The 18,814-nt window shown below is 34.3% G+C and overlaps 1 protein-coding gene across 1 annotated transcript; it reads left to right on the top strand.

Moving 5' to 3' along the window:
• Window positions 1–8,116: 8,116 nt before the first annotated feature.
• Window positions 8,117–8,619, top strand: LOC113339501 (callose synthase 3-like). Its single transcript, XM_026584761.1, has 3 exons — window positions 8,117–8,194; window positions 8,309–8,436; window positions 8,517–8,619. Exons 1-3 carry the CDS (start codon window positions 8,117–8,119, stop codon window positions 8,617–8,619), a joined length of 309 nt encoding a protein of 102 aa, XP_026440546.1.
• The last annotated feature ends 10,195 nt before the right edge of the window (window positions 8,620–18,814 follow it).

The raw sequence follows: 18,814 nt of genomic DNA, 5'->3' as shown, positions 1-18,814 counted from the left end.
CCCACTTTTTTTGGGTCAACAATGGAAGTTGATCCAAGTGAATTGAGTCAACAACCAAAGTAGATCAATTTCCTTTGTTGACACAATAACTGAAAAAAAATACTCCAACTTTTATGGGTCAACAATGGAAGTTGATCCCAATGAATGGGGTCAACAACCAAAGTTGATCCCAAAATCTGGTGTCAACAACTAAAGTTGATTAATTTCCTTTGTTGACACAATAACTGAAAAAATACTCCAACTTTTTTGTGTCAACAATGGAAGTTGATCCCAGTGAATGGGGTCAACAACTAAAGTTGATCCCAAAATATGGTGTCAACAACTGATCCCAAAAATTGACGTACTAAAATAATGAACTTGACGTGAATCGAACACGCATCTTCTGACGTGGAGTAAGGTGTGTTACCATTACACCACAAGTTCGTCAAAAAATAACTGCGTCAATATCTCTGCAATTCAACTCACACTATTCAAGCAAACGAAATTTTTAAGTCAAACATGTAGTTGTGGTTTGAAAACTAAAACTTGGAATCAACAAATCATAGAGATATGGAGTCACGCACCTTTGGGATATCTTATACATCTTTCCTCCAACCCATTTATGCATTCCCTGCACAACTGCAAACCACCAACAATATCAATCTCTAATCAAAACTCCTGCTGCTAACTCAATTTCATTATCTCAGCACCCCCAGTTTACAGCTTCAACTCCATTTCCTGCAATACCAGACCACCAACACCACTTTATTCTCTTTCAGACATCAACAATGATATCCCATTCTTTCAAAACCACCAACTCCTTCATTCAAACACAGAACAGCTTGGTAACGTCACATCCATCACCCACCATCAGTTCATAGCTCAACCTCTAACACCATAACCTCAAATTCATCTCACCTGCAATACTAACAGTAGCACCAATTTCTTTGTTTTGTAACTGCAATCAGAAAATTCTAGTATAACCCTAATAATCAATTCCAGTAGCGAGCAAAATCATTATCAAAACCAAATCAAAGATGAATTTTCAGAATATAATAAAATCAAAATCAAATCAAATCAAACAAAAAATTAAAAGGAAACCAACTGAAACCATTACCGGTGAAGATTTTAAAAAAATTCCGGTAGATACTATCGAAGATTAGATTGAGACTGGTTGAATCGATATCAAAATCCTAAGAAACATAAACTAGTTTCCAGATCTGAAACAAAAATCGATTCTTCAAGTAGATTGTTCTTATCGATTTCATACAGAAACGGTGGTGGCGATGGCTAAAAGATATTTTCTAGATCTGAAATCAAATTTTTTGTTGATTTTTCAATGAATTCTTCTTCCGTAGTGGTGGTAGGTTGTAATGATGGTGGTGGCGGTGCATTATTTTTGGTGTTGGTTGTGATAACGACGGATATGGTGGTGGTAGCGATGGAGACGGTGGTGGAGGGCTTCGATTTTTTTTCTCTTTTCTCTGAATGGAGATGGTGATGGAGCCGGTGAGGAGATTTAATCGAAGATTAAATAAGAAAGAAAGATTGAAGGAGGAAAACGAAATGTGGAAAGAAGAAAAATGTTGATGGACCCCTGATGAGCTTGTAATTGGAGAGAGATATTTTTATTGTCTCAGGAGGATATTTGTATAACCCGTCAGAATGGAGGGCATTTATATAATTCCCACTAAGGTTAATTGGAGTACTGTTGCTCCTTATTATATTCGTAAATCTTTATTAGTTAATAAATCCAAAGCTGGATGTTACAACAACCAACTTTACCTATCTCTGACACAAATAATGAAAGACTCTCAGATGAACAAGTTATTTAGCTGTTTTGTATACATTTTCTTTATACGTAGAAAAAAAAGATATGGAATGTAATGTAATGCATCTAGATCAATAAATATTCTCACGTTGAGAAAATCTTATATGGTCATGTCTCACATTATTTTCGGTTGATCTGAGATAATACAAATATTTAGAAATAAAGGACACGTTTAATCATGTCCAAGGAAAACCACTCTACGTTCTGACGATTCCTCGGCATATTGATTCTAGGTTAGACGATCCTGTCAAATAGTATAGCTGAAAGTTTGGCCAAAGAAGCACGTCGGTAATCCCTAACACCTCCATTTGCAATTTGTCTCATCCAGACACACCTTTTTAATGTATTACGATGACTCAAGTCACATATGATATTATATTGATTTCATTGAACTGAATTCAAAACTCGTTAGCATTAAAAAAAATTGCCGCTTTTTTCTTAAAATATACGACTCATATCGGGAAAAAATATTACAAAAATCACACCATGCAGATTCAACTCTTTCACAAATATTTTTGTTGATCGGTAAAGAAGTTTATTAATCAAAAGTAAAAAAGGTACAAAAGTTTTGTACCACCATAGAGAGTTACAAAATGGAGAAAAAAAACAACTAAGATAATATCAAACTACTACTTAATTTACATGAAATCAAAGTAAATCCTCGGCCAACTTTCTATTATATCACTAAAAGTAGGTGATTCAAAATCTTTGAAGATAAGATACCAAGTGGATATAGTGTAATTAATTTTGTTGTATATAGCTACATTTGTATTCTTCTTTATTGAATAAACTCTGGAACTTCTTTCTAACCAAAGATTCCAGACAATTGTCACAGAAATCATGCTCCAAATATGAATCTCTAATAAGTTTCACAACCAACCTGCTAATGCGGATTCTTAACATCGCAATATTTCTTCCACGGTATAAGAAGAGGCGAGTAATAGTAGTCATATATATTTGTACCAGACTAAGAATAACCATATAAATCCCATATAACTCAATCACATCCAAAGAATAATCATGACTAGCTATTGTACTTATATGTCACATCGTTTAGCAAACCGAACTTGCCTCTTTTATTCATCTCTAACCTTTAAAGTTGTAGCACGATAAAAAGATTACTCAGGAGATAACGCCCTAAAATTATTCATATACTGATCAAATGGCAGACCCTTCTTGAAAATCTATTGTCTTTAGCTGTTTCCCTGAAGTGGAGAGGGGACATGAGGCTGGGATGCACCATCAAGTTTCACAACTTGTCTCAGCATTACAGAGTCGCGAACTTCATACATGGATAATGCAACTTGATACACATTATTTAGGTGTGTCCCGAAATATAGACCAAAAAAAGTTAAAATCGTTCAATATTATAACAAAACACAAGAATTAATAGAGGGAAATTAACCTACCGATTAGGTTTATCCACACATTTATGCAAAGCGTCGAGGTAATTCTTATTGTACCGCTTGGAAAGATTCTTTATCTCCCGTTACTCACTCCTCTTTCCTCTTCCCAGTAAACTGGGAAATTCCTCCTCAAGTGACAAACAAAGTTAAAGAAGAAAGTATCTACTCTAGCATACCCTCATTGCTTTGCCTCTTCTGGTTGTAAGATACTTTTGACAACCAATATTTCAATCATTTAGGGTATAAAGAATGTGAAGTAATGTGAAATAGATAGATCGACAGAAAACAAGAATGCTAACCTTTTCTAGACGCTGTAGAAGAGCAGTCTTAAATGAGCTAACACCTGTTCCACTTGATGCTGGATCCAACTTCTGTGATTGCTCGAAGGCATAAAATCGACCTATTTACAACATTAAAATCCCATATATATCAGGTTCTCCGAACAATAATAAAGAGTAACCCCAAAAGCAACTATGAAGACATTATGACAAGGATTATGTGAGGGACTTTCCACTCGTAACCTGTTATAGGGGTTGAGAGTTTTATTAGAAGGGCTGATATAATAGGAGAAAAGGGTCATTAGATGGTAATTTCAAATTCCCTTTATCAATTTTTTTTATTAATGACTAATTAACCCTTACATATAGTTTAGTGTTGATAATCTAGTTTAGTTTTGATAATCAAATTTCACTTATATTTACTCCAAAACAAAATAAATCAGATTTTAGAGTTAAAAAAAATGTAGATGAGAAAAAAAGAAAACCTTTTGTGATATTTGTGAAACCCTAGATTTTGATTCACTCAACCAAAATGAGTGATTCCGGTGATAAATTTGATATGGGTGAATCTTTATATGATAGAGAAAATAAATTTTATATACCTATTGATGGAGACCCGGAAATGGAGTATTTGTTAGATTATAGAGAGGTTATAACCCAAAGTGATGTTCAATCTAAATCAACTGAAGAAATAAACCAAGAAAGTGAAGAACCTGTGACTGCAAATTACCATGTATACCTCCAACTTAGTTCCAATTAGATTTTTGTTGCTAAAAATTATCAAAAGTACGTAAAAATATCAAAAATTTTACATATTCAGAGTGACTTTTGGTTGGTATGTTTTCACATAACCAACCGTAAATGGAAGTTACGGTTCGTAACTGATGAACTGCTAATCATAACTGGTTAAATTTTGGGAAAACCCAATTGGATTAGGTGTTAGCTCGTTCAAGACTTCTCTTCTACAGCGTCTACAAAGGGTTAGCATTCTTGTTTCATGTCGATCTATCTATTTCACATTCTTTATACCCTAATTGATTGAAAGAAGAGGCAAAGCAATGAGGGTATGCTAGAGTAATTTTGTATGTCTTCAGGAGGATCTTCCAAGTCTACTGGCAAGAGTGAAGAGGAGTGACGAACAAGAGGTGAAGAGTATTTACAAAGTAGAAACTACCTCGAAGCCTTGGAGAAGTACAAGGATAAACCTAATCATTGGTAGGTTAATTTTGCTCTATTAATTCTTGTGTTCTGTTATAATATCAAATAATTTTAACTTTTTTTTGTTTGTATTTCAAGAAACAGCTAAGTGAGGCGCATAAAGTGACATTATCCCTTCATGAGGTGGAAGCCGGCCTCAAGCTTGTTGATTTGAAGAGCCATGCCAAAGGTTCTCTCTGAACAGACTCAATGACAACATATTGTCCTAATCCTAAACCTCCATACGCATATATATATGAGTACTATTACTCACCTGCTTATACTATGATAGAATATTGCGATGTCAAGAATCTGCATTAGCTAGAAACTTGTTAGAGGTTTATTTTCTTGTGCATATATGGTTCTAGCTAGAAATTTATTCTCAATTTTCATTGGGACATATATAAACATAATGAATCAAATTGATAATAAATAATCTGATACTATGAGATCTTATCTTTTATCTGTAAATTTGTGCAAACCATGAATTGCACATAGTGATGATAATGACATATCAGTAAGAATTATTATTATGTATGAATACTTTATGTTGTTCATTTTACATCTCACCCCATTGTTATCAAGTTATACTGGGAAACTGGATGATAACCTTTAGCTTTTGAATTTATCTCGTAATCACCAGACATGATTTATGCATCATCCGTCTTCTCTCGACGTGAAGAGAGTTGATAGAGGAAAAGAAAAAACATTGGTTAGAGATATGTTGAGTCAATGTTTTAATTATAGATGTGATGACAATAGAGTTCCAATTACTTATTTTGATAATCTGTTCACAGTCTCCTTCAATCATCCATCTTTTATAATTTGCTAGCTGGATAACAAGAAGTACTCCTTTGTGTTTATGCAATGAGAGGTGGAACAATTTGGTGGATTTGTCCTTGTAATTATAGTTGCAGCCGAAGATATGTTGGTTCCAATTGCGATATCAAAATTGATCTTGATGTAATCCTTTTGTGGCGCGCTGATCCATACTAACGAGGACCCATTCGAGTCGTTCGACCCATTATTGAAGAAAGTTGCCAATCTAGTTTAGTTTTGATAATCAAATTTCACTTATATTTACTCTAAAAAAAACAGATTTAAGAGTTAAAAAAAAACAAGTGTAGAGGAGAAAAAAGAAAACCTTTTGTGATATTTGTGAAAACCTACATTTTTATTCACTCAATCAGAATGAGTGGTTCCAGTGATAAATTTGAGATGGGTGAATCTGTATATGATAGAGAAAACAAAATTTACATACCTATTGATGGAGATCCGAAAATGGAGTATCTGTTAGATGATAGAGAGGTTATAACCCAAAGTGATATCAATCTCAATCAATTGAAAAAATAAACCGAGAAACTAAAGAACTCGTGCCTGAAAATGACATGGTATACCTCTAACTTAGTTCCAAATAGATTTTCGTTGCACAAAATTATCTAAAGTAGTAAAAACATCAAATTTTTTACATTTTCAGAGTGACTTACGGTTGGTACATACGTTTTCACATAACCAACAGTAAATGGAAGTTACGGTTCGTAACTGATGAACTTCTAACCGTAACTGGTTAAATTTTGGGAAAACCTAATTGGATTAGGTGTTAGCTCGTTCAAGACTGCTCTTCTACAACGTCTACAAAGGGTTAGCATTTTTGTTTCCTGTCGATCTATCTATTTCACATTCTTTATACCCTAATTGATTGAAAGAAAAGGCAAAGCAATGAGGGTATGCTAGAGTAACTTTGTATGTCTTCAGGAGGATCTTCCCATTCTACTGGCAAGAGTGAAGAGGAATGACGAACAAGAGGTGAAGAGTATTTACCAGCATTATAGTAGAAACTACCTCGAAGCCTTGGAGAAGTACAATGATAAACCTAATCATTGGTAGGTTAATTTAGATCTATTAATTCTTGTGTTCTGTTATAATATCAAACAATTTTAGCTTTTTTTGTTTGTATTTCAGGAAACAGCTAAGTGAGGCGCATAAAGTGGCATTATACCTTCATGAGGTGGAAGCTGGCCTGAAGCTTGCTGATTTGAAGAGCCATGCCAAAGGTTCTCTCTGAACAGACTCAATGACGGCATATAGTCCTAATCTTAAACCTCCATACACATATATATGATTACTATTACTCACCTGCTTATACTGTGATAGAAATATTGCGATGTTAAGAATCCGCATTAGCTAGAAACTTGTTAGAGGTTTATTTTCTTGTGCATATATGGTTCTAGCTAGAAATTTATTCTCAATTTTCATTGGGAGATATATAAACATAATGAATCAAATTGATAATAAATAATATGATACTATGAGATCTTATCTTTTATCTGTAAATTTGTGCAAACCATGAATTGCACATAGTGATGATAATGACATATCAGTAAGAATTATTATTATGTATAAATACTTTATGTTGGTCATTTTACATCTCACCCTATTATTATCAAGTTATATTGGGAAACTAGATGATAACCTTTAGCTTTTGAATTTATCTCATAATTACCAGACATGATTTATGCATCATCCGTCTTCTTTTGACGTGAAGAAAGTTGACAGAGGAAAAGAAAGAGCATTGGTTAGAGATATGTTGCATCAATTCTTGAATTATAGATGTGATGACAATAGAGTTCCAATTTCTTATCTTTATAAACTGTTCACAGTCTCCTTCAATCATCCATCTTTTATAATTTGCTAGTTGGATAACAAGAAGTACTCCCTTGTGTTTCTACAATGAGAGGTGGAACAATTTGGTGGATTTGGCCTTGTAATTGTAGTTGCAGCCGAAGATATGTTTGTTCCAATTGCGATATCAAAGTTGATGTTGATGTAATCCTTTTGTGGTGCGTTGATCCATACTACGAGGACCCATTCGAGTCGTTCGACCCATTATTTAAGAAAGTTTCCAATCTAGTTTAGTTTTTATAATCAAATTTCGCTTATATTTACTCTAAAAAAAACAGATTTAAGAGTTAAAAAAAAACAAGTGTAGAGGAGAAAAAAGAAAACCTTTTGTGATATTTGTGAAACCTTACATTTTGATTCACTCAATCAGAATGAGTGGCTCCAGTGATAAATTTGAGATGGCTGAATCTGTATATGATAGAGAAAACAAAATTTAAATATCTATTGATGGAGATCCGAAAATGGAGTATTTGTTAGATGATAGAGAGGTTATAACCCAGAGTGATATTCAATCTCAATCAATTGAAAAATAAACCGAGAAACTAAAGAACCCGTGCCTGAAAATGACCATGTATACCTCTAACTTAGTTCCAAATAGCTTTTCGTTGCTCAAAATTATCTAAAGTAGTAAAAACATCAAATTTTTTACATTTTCAGAGTGACTTACGGTTGATATATATGTTTTCACATAACCAACAGTAAATGGAAGTTACGGTTCGTAACTGATGAACTGCTAACCGTAGATGGTTAAATTTTGGGAAAACCCAATTGGATTAGGTGTTAGCTCATTCAAGACTGCTCTTCCACAACGTCTACAAAGGGTTAGCATTCTTGTTTCCTGTCGATCTATCTATTTCACATTCTTTATACCCTAATTGATTGAAAGAAGAGGTAAAGCAATGAGGGTATGCTAGAGTAACTTTGTATGTCTTCAGGAGGATCTTCCCAGTCTACTGGAAAGAGTGAAGAGGAGTGACGAACAAGAGGTGAAGAGTATTTACAAGCATTACAGTAGAAACTACCTCGAAGCCTTGGAGAAGTACAAGGATAAACCTAATCATTGGTAGGTTAATTTTGCTCTATTAATTCTTGTGTTCTGTTATAATATCAAACAATTTTACCTTTTTTTTGTTTGTATTTCAGGAAACAGCTAAGTGAGGCGCATAAAGTGGCATTATCCCTTCATGAGGTGGAAGCTGGCCTCAAGCTTGCTGATTTGAAGAGCCATGCCAAAGGTTCTCTCTGAACAGACTCAATGACGACATATAGTCCTAATCCTAAACCTCCATACATATATATATGACTACTATTACTCACTTGCTTATACTGTGATAGAAATATTGCGATGTTAAGAATCCGCATTAGCTCGAAACTTGTTAGAGGTTTATTTTCTTGTGCTTGTATGGTTCTAGCTAGAAATTTATTCTCAATTTTTATTGGGAGATATATAAACATAATGAATCCAATTTATAATATATAATCTGATACTATGAGATCTTATCTTTTATCTGTAAATTTGCGCAAACCATGAATTGCACATAGTGATGATAATGACATATCAGTAAGAATTATTATTATGTATGAATACTTTATGTTGTTCATTTTACATCTGACCCTATTGTTATCGAGTTATACTGGGAAACTGTATGATAACCTTTAGCTTTTGAATTTATCTCATAATCACCAGACATGATTTATGCATCATCCGTCTTCTTTCGACGTGAAGAAAGTTGATAGAGGAAAAGAAAGAGCATTGGTTAGAGATATGTTGAGTCAATCTTTGAATTATAGATGTGATGACAATAGAGTTCCAATTGCTTATCTTGATAATCTGTTCACGGTCTACTTCAATCATCCATCTTTTATAATTTGCTAGCTGGATAACAAGAAGTACTTCCTTGTGTTTCTGCAATGAGAGGTGGAACAATTTGGTGGATTTGACCTTGTAATTGTAGTTGCAGTCGAAGATATGTTGGTTCCAATTGAGAAATCAAACTTGATCTTGATGTAATCCTTTTGTGGCGCGCTGATCCATACTAACGAGGACCCGTTCGAGTCGTTCGACCCATTATTGAAGAAAGTTGCCAATCTAGTTTAGTTTTGATAATCAAATTTCACTTATATTTACTCAAAAAATAAACCAGATTTAAGAGTTAAAAAAAAAAACAAGTGTAGAGGAGAAAAAAGAAAACCTTTTGTGATATTTGTGAAACCCTACATTTTTATTCACTCAATCAGAATGAGTGGTTCCGGTGATAAATTTGAGATGGGTGAATCTGTATATGATAGAGAAAACAAAATTTACATACCTATTGATGAAGATCCGAAAATGGAGTATTTGTTAGATGATAGAGAGGTTATAACCCAAAGTGATATTCAATCTCAATCAATTGAAAAAATAAACCGAGAAACTAAAGAACCCGTGCCTGAAAATGACCAGGTATACCTCTAACTTAGTTCCAAATAGCTTTTCGTTGCTCAAAATTATCTAAAGTAGTAAAAACATCAAAATTTTTACATTTTCAGAGTGACTTACGGTTGGTATATATGTTTTCACATAACCAACAGTAAATGGAAGTTACGGTTCTTAACTGATGAACTACTAACCGTAACTGGTTAAATTTCAGAAAACCCAATCGTAGAACCAGTTAAGGTTGGTAAACAAATATTCGAGATGAACCTTAACTGAGTTACAATTGATCATGTCGTCCAATTTTCACCAACCGTAACATATCATGTGGATGTTTGTATTTACTGCACTAGTTACGGTTCATTTTGGATTTTAGTTTGAACCGTAATTTACTATGTGTGTTTTCAAAAGATTTCTACGGTTTGAAATGTGTAATTATGGTCGGTTTGATATATTTACGGTTCATCTCGAAGCATTAATTTCGAAACATAGGTTACTTACGGTTGGTTTTAGGTTATAATGTTAAACCGTAAGTCAGTTACGGTTTGTCGCGCAACTTTCAATACCAACTGTAAGTTGATATTTGTTGTCGTTTTGTTTTCACGTTTGCACTAATGTGGGTATATCTTTGTCCAGGTCATGGATGTACCTCCCCTAATGGATGAACAACCTTTAGCAAATGAAGTTCTCATAGAAGATTCTACCACCAAGCGTTGGTATGTCAAGTTTGGTTGTCATATTTTAGTGAACCAAAACTCATTTAAAGGGTCTCTTGATTATATACTAGAGTCAACTTCGTGCAGGTTAACTAGAAATTTATTAGGATATGAGACATACAAGTATTACTCGAAGATTTGAAGAATGTGAAGAAGTAATATATTGAAAACGACGCGCGACATCATCCTTCCTCTTGAGGTTAGTAATATTTTGACTTGAACCGTGTCATTTCTAATATATTTTTCAAGTCGTGCTATATTGAAAACTTAACTGCGAAGCTGTGAATGATTATACTCTAGTTATACATAGTATTAAGGAATTATAATACAAACTATAACGCTTATCGTTTGAACTTCGTATATAAGACATCGACATAATCGTACGAAGGATATTGTGATTATGTATGGGTATGGATGAAGATTTCGTCCTAGCAAACAATGTTTTACATTCATTTAAAGTAAGTATATTCATAAACTTGTTTTGTGATTGAAAGGGAAATCGCTAGGCTTATTGATATTGTTATTCATTGCAAATGTTTGGATTACCAATATGTGTGATTTAGTAGAACCGGTCATAACTTGTTATGTATCTTGGTAAAACTAATCACAGTGCCTGACTTATGTATTGGTATGACTTTTATTGGTGCAACCGATCCTAAGTAATCACTTGAGATGGTATGATCGATATTTGTAATTCGTGTGACCGATCCTATTCATTGGGTAACCGATCCTACTAGTTGGTGTGACCGATCACAAAAGAATATGTAGTCGATCCTTGTAAGAGGTTAACAAGTATTAGTATCACTTGCGTAACCAATCACAAGTAATACCATGATATTTTGGTAACCGGTCTTGGTACTAATGTAACCAATTTTTGGAAACTTATGTAACCGGTCCTAGTAGCCACGCGTGGAGGTAGAACCGATCCTTGTGTTTGGTAGAACCGTTAAACCTATGATTGGTGATTTGATATTTTGATCAATCACATAGTTCTTTAAAATATATTGAACCAATTCTAAACTTGTTTGGAAGTGTGGAAATCGGTCCCAAGATTGTAAATATGAAAAGGATTTACAAAGAAAAAGATGTCGACATACTTTGATCACGTGCAATAATTCTTATCTATTATTGTTCAAAGATACTCCTTAATAACTAAAGGGGAATCCCGGATCGAAATAAATTGAGAATATTTTAATTAAGATTTTTAGTTTTATATGCTTTTAATTTCCAGCAATTAAATGCATATCTCTGGAGAATAAAAATTAGTATTGTGCATTTACTAATTGGAGATTTTCTAGTGAGATTTCGGTCAATATTTGGATAGAGCATTTCAAGGAATTATGAAAAACGATTTTGGGAATTTATTGCATATCTTGATAATATTCTGTTTTGGAAATTCCTTGGTGTCCAAACTTCCTTTGTCTGTAAATGCTGAAGTTTGCATTTCGAGCAAACTAATCTTTAGAGCCAGTAAAACTACCAAATTGTGTTGTTACTGGTGGAGCCGTCTATTCGGAGAGGAAAGTACCCTAATTAGGCTATATCTCTTACGACCGCTCGTTTAAAGACTTCTTTGGGATTGAGAAGCTCTACGAGTATCGTTGGTGGGAAACTAGATAAGTGCAGTTTATTATTAGTTTTCGATTGATTTGATTGACTAACGGTTGTTGAACTTTGATTGCACCTAGTTTGTTTATGCTTAAGAATCTTCTCTTCTGATATGAGATTCACTCAAACTAGATCGAAGTGTCGATGGTATCTTTAGAACTGTTTATAGATCTAAAGACGTCTTGTGATAATCCATCGTTAACAGACTCCGTTCTGTGTGTGATTGATCACAAGAGATTCAAGTTGTTGTGTGCAGGTGTTTATTGAATATCTAGGAAGATTTGAAGACAAAGAAGATTTCTTATTGGGTTCATAATCTTTGGTGTGCACAAAACTTGATCTGATGGGGATCCAACTATAATCGGTTATCTTTTGATAGATTGGATTGATTAGTTGCGTAGATCGGAATCAGTATTTAGTATCTGGATATATCCTATTATTGATTGCATGTCTAAACATAATTACTTTGGTATTTGTTATTTTGATTGATCTAGAACCTGGCAAAGGAGTTTGAAAAGAGTTGTTACCGAACAGATTTGTTGTTCCTTTACTGTTTGGAATACAAACCAAAGGAATTATTCCAAGTGCGTGACTTATTACAAGTTGGAGGAGCAGGGATACTGAGGGACTATAGGTTTAGTTGCTTAGTCTCAACTATAAGAAGTTAGTTTAGATTTTGTATAACGTCTTAATTATGAGAGTATCCAATTCTGGACAAGGTCCTGGGGTGTTTCTGCATTTGCGGTTTCCTCGTTAACAAAATCTTGCTGTGTCCTTTAATTTTATTTTCCGTAATTATAATTGTTCTTGTTATAATTTAAAGTAAATTACACAAACCTTAATTCATTATTACTTGATAACAATCCTATAGTGTTTGGTTAAGCCCAAACCTATAATCAAGTAATCACACTTTGATTGTTATATTGTCTCGATCTCGATCCATAGACAATCACACAAAGTGTGAAGACCGATGTTGTATTGTCTCGTCTCAGTCCATAGAAAATAACTTTCGTAGAAAGTACTTATAGGTGGAAAAGTTTTAGATTGAGGTATATTTGGTGTTGTAGTATTTTTCGTGCGGTAAATAAGAGTTCGTTGCTCGGACTTGAAAAGATTTATAAATAAAAATATATATACAATATTTGTCACAGGATCAAGAGACACTAGGACTCAGGATTCCACCATTAATCATTCACATAATTCATATATTTATTCCAAACAATTATAGCTCAAATGATATCGACTCTTATTCTTGCCAAAGTAGATTTTTAGAAGATTTATTGTATATCACTAGCATGACGCATCAAAAGCACTAAGACCAAGCATACATCATCATACGATATCACAACCAATTAAGAAAAATCATAAAACAATTTATAAAAAGTGCAAGTAGTTAAAAAAGAATTAAATATAATTATTGAATGCGTAAAGAACGGCTTCCTCCATCATCCCAGTGTTGGGATTTAGCTACTCATATTAATCATGTTCTCAAAATACATTTTTATAGCTCAAAAAGTTGATTAAAAGATGAGAAAATGCTAAAACATAGATTCGCAAGAGTTATAAGCGTTACAGTTCGCTGTATAAAACAAAATGGATGTGTAGCAAACAAACGATACCACCTCAGCACTGTAAACAGCTACACTTCCGCTGTGCTGTTGACGCTGCTGAAGAACGACGGACCTGGCTGGTCCATTCTTCGTGTTCTTCAGCTCCTTCTTCCTCTTCAACAGCAGCAGGTGGACATTGCTGCTGGTTCTTCTTCTTTGCTCCTTTTGCGTCCCAAAGCTCTCCAAACTCTTGATAAAATTTTCTCTGATTCAAAGGAAGCTTATTTATACGTAACAACCCCACCAAATCTCACGGAATATCTCCCAATATCTTCTTTGATTCTTCACGGCTACGTCCGAAATTTCTTTCCCTGTGGACTCTGTTTACGCGTTAATAACATATATTTTGTTATTCAATCTTCTAGGATCGATATATATCCTCGTAGGTACAATATCTTCCCTCTTTACTCGAGTATCTTCCAAAAACACAACTCGATATTCTCTTTGTTTTCAAAATATCTCTCTTCCCTGTTCGACTTAGTCTGGCTATTCTATCCCAATATGATCGATCCAAACGCCCTTGCAGACCCTGTTTAGCCTTAACATGCCTAGCCCAAGAGAATTCCACGATTGAATCTCTTTAAAAATCATCCACAAATCAAAACCCAGATCTGCTGCGTGCATGGTTCTTTCCGCCAATTTTCATAATTCGAATTTGAGAAGGAATGCCCCCTATCCAGAGTAGGGGTGCAAATAGAAGCTTCCTTGGGGGTGACCTGGGGGTGCCCCTTAGTAATTAGGTTACCCCTTATCCAAAAGCAAGAGTCCGAATAACACTTGTCTTCCGGGTGCCAAAATCAACTTTTCGAGCCGAATTTTCCAAAAATGTTTATTTCCTAAAAATACATAAAAACACAATATTAGTAAAAAAATAGAGTTCCAACAATACGGACATTGAGGACAAATTAGACACAAAAATGTGTCTATCATTTGGGTACCCTCGTCTTTTCCCTATTTAACCGACTTGGTAGGTTAATAATGAATACACACGTCTTTCATCTTTGGAAAATAGTACTAGAAATTTCATATTTCTTAATTTGTTTTACAACCTTTTGTTTTTGAACCTTTTTTCTATACATGAAAGGAGAAGATGATGCAAAGGAGTAGGCTAGAGAACAAGACAAGTTGATTATGTGTATCATCGTATGTAATGGTTACACTAATGAAAGCAGCTTTCAAATGGTTTGAGAGTGTAGTGGACAGTATAAAAGTCACGCAATAAAGGGTACCGTGTATGAAGCAAAGAAAAAGAGGAAGAATACTACTTTCACTAAGAAGACCCGATGCCCCTTCAAGCTTCAATTTATAAGAAACGCGGAAAAAGATTAGTTTTTGGAGAAAGCTATACACAGGAGTCATAACCACCTTATACCAGAAAGTTTGCTAACACACCTAGGTTTCAAGAGAGAAACATTGTGAAAAAATCTGCAGGCATAGTAATCTTTGCTGGAGACCAAATTTTTCTTGCAAAAGAGCAATGTAAGACCAAATGGTTAGCAATTTCAATTTCCTCGCAAAAGGCACAAGTCTGTGTAGCTTCAATTCCGCTCTTCTCAGCATATCCTTGGTGGGTAGACTGTTATTTTTTAGAGTCCATAAGAAAAATCTTATTTTGGTGGTACTTCTGTTTCCAAATGTAGTTGAAGAGGTGTATCTGATCAGGTTCAGGAATCTCACTATTCAACATATCATAGGTAGACTTAACTGAAAAAGCGGGGGTCTAACAACCACACCCAATATTTCGCTTAGCTATTTGTATAGACAAACTCCAACATGCTTTCTAGAGAATCAACTAGACAGTCAGACTCAATCTAGATAAAAAGTATATCAAAGAGTTTATATCTCAATCTCTCGATTTGATATATACTCAAGCAAATAGAAATCTGCGAGTCTTTATCAAATACTAGAGAGATAACTTGGATGGTACCAAAGACCAATATCCAAGTGTCAATCAATTTAAATAAACAACCAAAAGGTAGGATATTCTAATTGATTGAACAACGCAAAACCTGTGATATTTCAATTATATAACAAAATATAATGCGGAAAAGAAATAACACAGAAACTAGAATTTTGTTAACGAGGAAACCGCAAATGCAGAAAAACCCCGGGACCTAGTTCAGATTGAACACACACTGTATTAAGACGCTACAGACACTAGCCTACTCCAAACTAAATTCGGTCTGGACTGTAGTTGAACCCTAACCGATCTCACATTGATCCAAGGTACAGTTATGCTCCTACGTCTCTGATCCCAGCAGGATACCATGTACTTGATTCCCTTAGCTGATATCACCCACAACTAAGAGTTGCTACGACCAAAAGTCGAAGACTTTAATAAACAAATCTGTATCACACAAAAAAGTCTATGGTAATAGATAAATCCGTCTCCCACGAATATACCTACGAGTTTTGTTTCGTCTTTTGATAAATCAAGGTGAACAGGAACCAATTGATAATCCGGACTTATATTCCCAAAGAACAACCTAGTATTATCAATCACCTCACAATAGTCCTAATCGACGCAGCGAAAAAAGATATTGTGGAATCACAAACGATGAGACGAAGATGTTTGTGATTACTTTTTATCTTGCCTATTGGAGATACAAATCTCAAGCCAATTATTACAATTATACTCGTACGATAGAAACAACAAGATCAGATCACACAACTACGATAAAGTAGTATCGGTATGGCTTCACAATCCCAATGAAGTCTTTAAGTCGTTAACCTGGTTTAGAAGAAGAAACCAAAGGTTAAAGGAGAATCGACACTAGCTTAGCACAACTAGTATCACACAGAATGTGTGGGAATTAGGTTTCCCAGTTGCTAGAGTTCTCCCTTATATAGTCTTTCAAATCAGGGTTTTCAATCAATGTTAGCTTGGTAACAAAGCATTCAATATTCACCGTTAGATGAAAATCTGATTAGATTCAAGCTGATACTTATCAACTGTTCGATTGAAAACATAGCTTGTTATACACAAATGAAATGAACGTTTCTAGACTTGTAACCGTACCCAAACTTGTACATTAGTTGGTTCAACAATAGTTAACCAAATGGTTAGCCATATGATCACTTTCATATCAACCATATTCTTCTTCACCATAACTAGTTCAAATGAATCAAATGAACTAGTTAGAGAGTTGTTCAATTGCAAGGAAATCTTATATACAACACAAGACACAATTGAAGCAAAAACGATTTGATTCACTTGAATCGGTTCATGAACTATATAGCCACGGTTTGCAATTGCATTCCTTAGTTAATATGAATAAGTTCACACACATCGTTTTTAGATATAACCTACTCAAGTTCGCGGACTGGGTTCGCGGACTTAAGTTCCCGGATGGAGCTCACAAACTCCAGCAGAAATTCTCGGGTTTGAGAACTTCGCCAGTTCGCGGACTGGGTTCGCGGACTGAGTTCGCGGACTTAATTAGCTCACGCACTACTCCGGTTCACTTGATCAACAAAGTTCGCAAACTTCGGTTCAAGGAATAAGGACTTATACATATATTTGTTTCCACAACAATGCTTATATCCTCCAATTATTATATAATATAAACTCTCATTTCAATCATTGAAACATTCTCAGAGGACGTTATATAGTTGTTATTCACAAACCATTTTTCGTTAGAGCAATTTTCAAAGTGATTGAAACATAACATGACTTTCGTCACTAGGTAAAGATGAACTTGGCTAAAGCGAAAGCTTACCAACACATATTTCGAGAAATAGATAGGCGAGATAAACTCGGCTCAAAATACCAAATGTGTATAATCTAAGTCTATATAGGAAAACGACTTTTGTCTCAAGATAGAAGATAAATAGACTTTTGAGTGGTAGATAAGTTCAAGTCTCCACATACCTTTTAGTCGATGAATATCCACCAGTTCCTTGAGTAGTCCTTCGTCTTGTATGATGATTGCCATGGAGTTCTTGAGCTCAACTACACTTTCTATCCTAGTCCGAGACCTTAGCTATAGTAGACTAGAAATCAAGACTTATGCACTACAAGAAAACTTGGTTTAAGCGACCAAAATCTTAGCAAGATCTCAAAATTTTGGTCGCTTTAATAGTTAAACAACTATGTTTGCAATTACCAAAAACTTTGGATGCTATTAACATGCTCCCATTAAATCGTAGCTACTAATTAAATTTGTGGGTTGCTCCATCATTTTTCCAAGTACTACATAGAGAGTGGAATAGTAGGTTAGTATCTATTTACTTCAAGCTACCATGTATCAGCAATTCGAAATATGTTTGGCTGCTAAAAACCTGTCTCAGCAACCAAGGTATAGCGACCACCAATTCAGAAAAGGAAAGTGGATGATTCTATTAATGGGAAAGGGAAGCCATCACCAATCTAGTGTTTGATGTTTGATATTGAGATGTTTAATTTTGATTTGTAGAAATTTTACGAGGTGGGTTTCCAATAGAAGTTCTATAGTAATTTTACGAGGTGGGTTTCTCATTCTTTCTCATTTTGCTAATCATTTTCATTCAATTGATTTATACACATTCGTAGTATTGAATCCAAAATTTATATGTTCCACATATTTTCTACGATAATAATTCACTTGTTCATTCCCGTCCATTTCTAATCAATTACACGAAATTCTATCTAATTGAAAACGGAAGGTAATTACCAAATTTGTTTCCAATCATTACCTAGCTCTTGGCTTTCTATTGGCCAGATAAATTTGAAAAATCGTATTCCTTGTTCGTTTTGTAATTAGCACAATTTTGTATGATCTTAAATACTATTTATATCCTAATTTCGTGATTAAAAAAATTTGGGACAGAGAAAAGGAAGAATCGGAAAAATCTGATTCCTATGATTTAACATGAAATTGATTTAGGTGTTTTATCAAAACCCTGAAAATTTTAAAATTATATCATTAATTCCTTTTTTTCAAAAAATCGGTGGAACTTGGTCAATTTTCCCGATTTACTGTCAGTAGTTCCCATCCTCGGTGAACTATTGATGGACATTCAATTAAAATAATGGATAACTGGATAAACCAATTTATGTAAGAGAAATTGAGTAAGGTCGAGCGAATTGGATAACATTGATAGATAAAGGGTGAAATA

Source organism: Papaver somniferum, unplaced genomic scaffold (assembly GCF_003573695.1).
Source record: "Papaver somniferum cultivar HN1 unplaced genomic scaffold, ASM357369v1 unplaced-scaffold_21, whole genome shotgun sequence".
Classification (NCBI taxonomy): Eukaryota; Viridiplantae; Streptophyta; class Magnoliopsida; order Ranunculales; family Papaveraceae; genus Papaver; species Papaver somniferum.
Note: the sequence above shows the minus strand (reverse complement) of the source record. Positions and strands in the feature narration are given on the sequence as shown.

What these genes read in the sequence shown, in the direction of transcription:
- LOC113339501 (XM_026584761.1), top strand. Translation starts at nt 8,117, where the DNA reads ATGGTTAAATTTTGGGAAAACCCAATTGGATTAGGTGTTAGCTCATTC. An exon ending in TTCCACAACGTCTACAAAGG is followed by an intron (nt 8,195 to 8,308) that starts GTTAGCATTCTT and finishes GTATGTCTTCAG; the next exon opens with GAGGATCTTCCCAGTCTACT. An exon ending in AAGGATAAACCTAATCATTG is followed by an intron (nt 8,437 to 8,516) that starts GTAGGTTAATTT and finishes TTTGTATTTCAG; the next exon opens with GAAACAGCTAAGTGAGGCGC.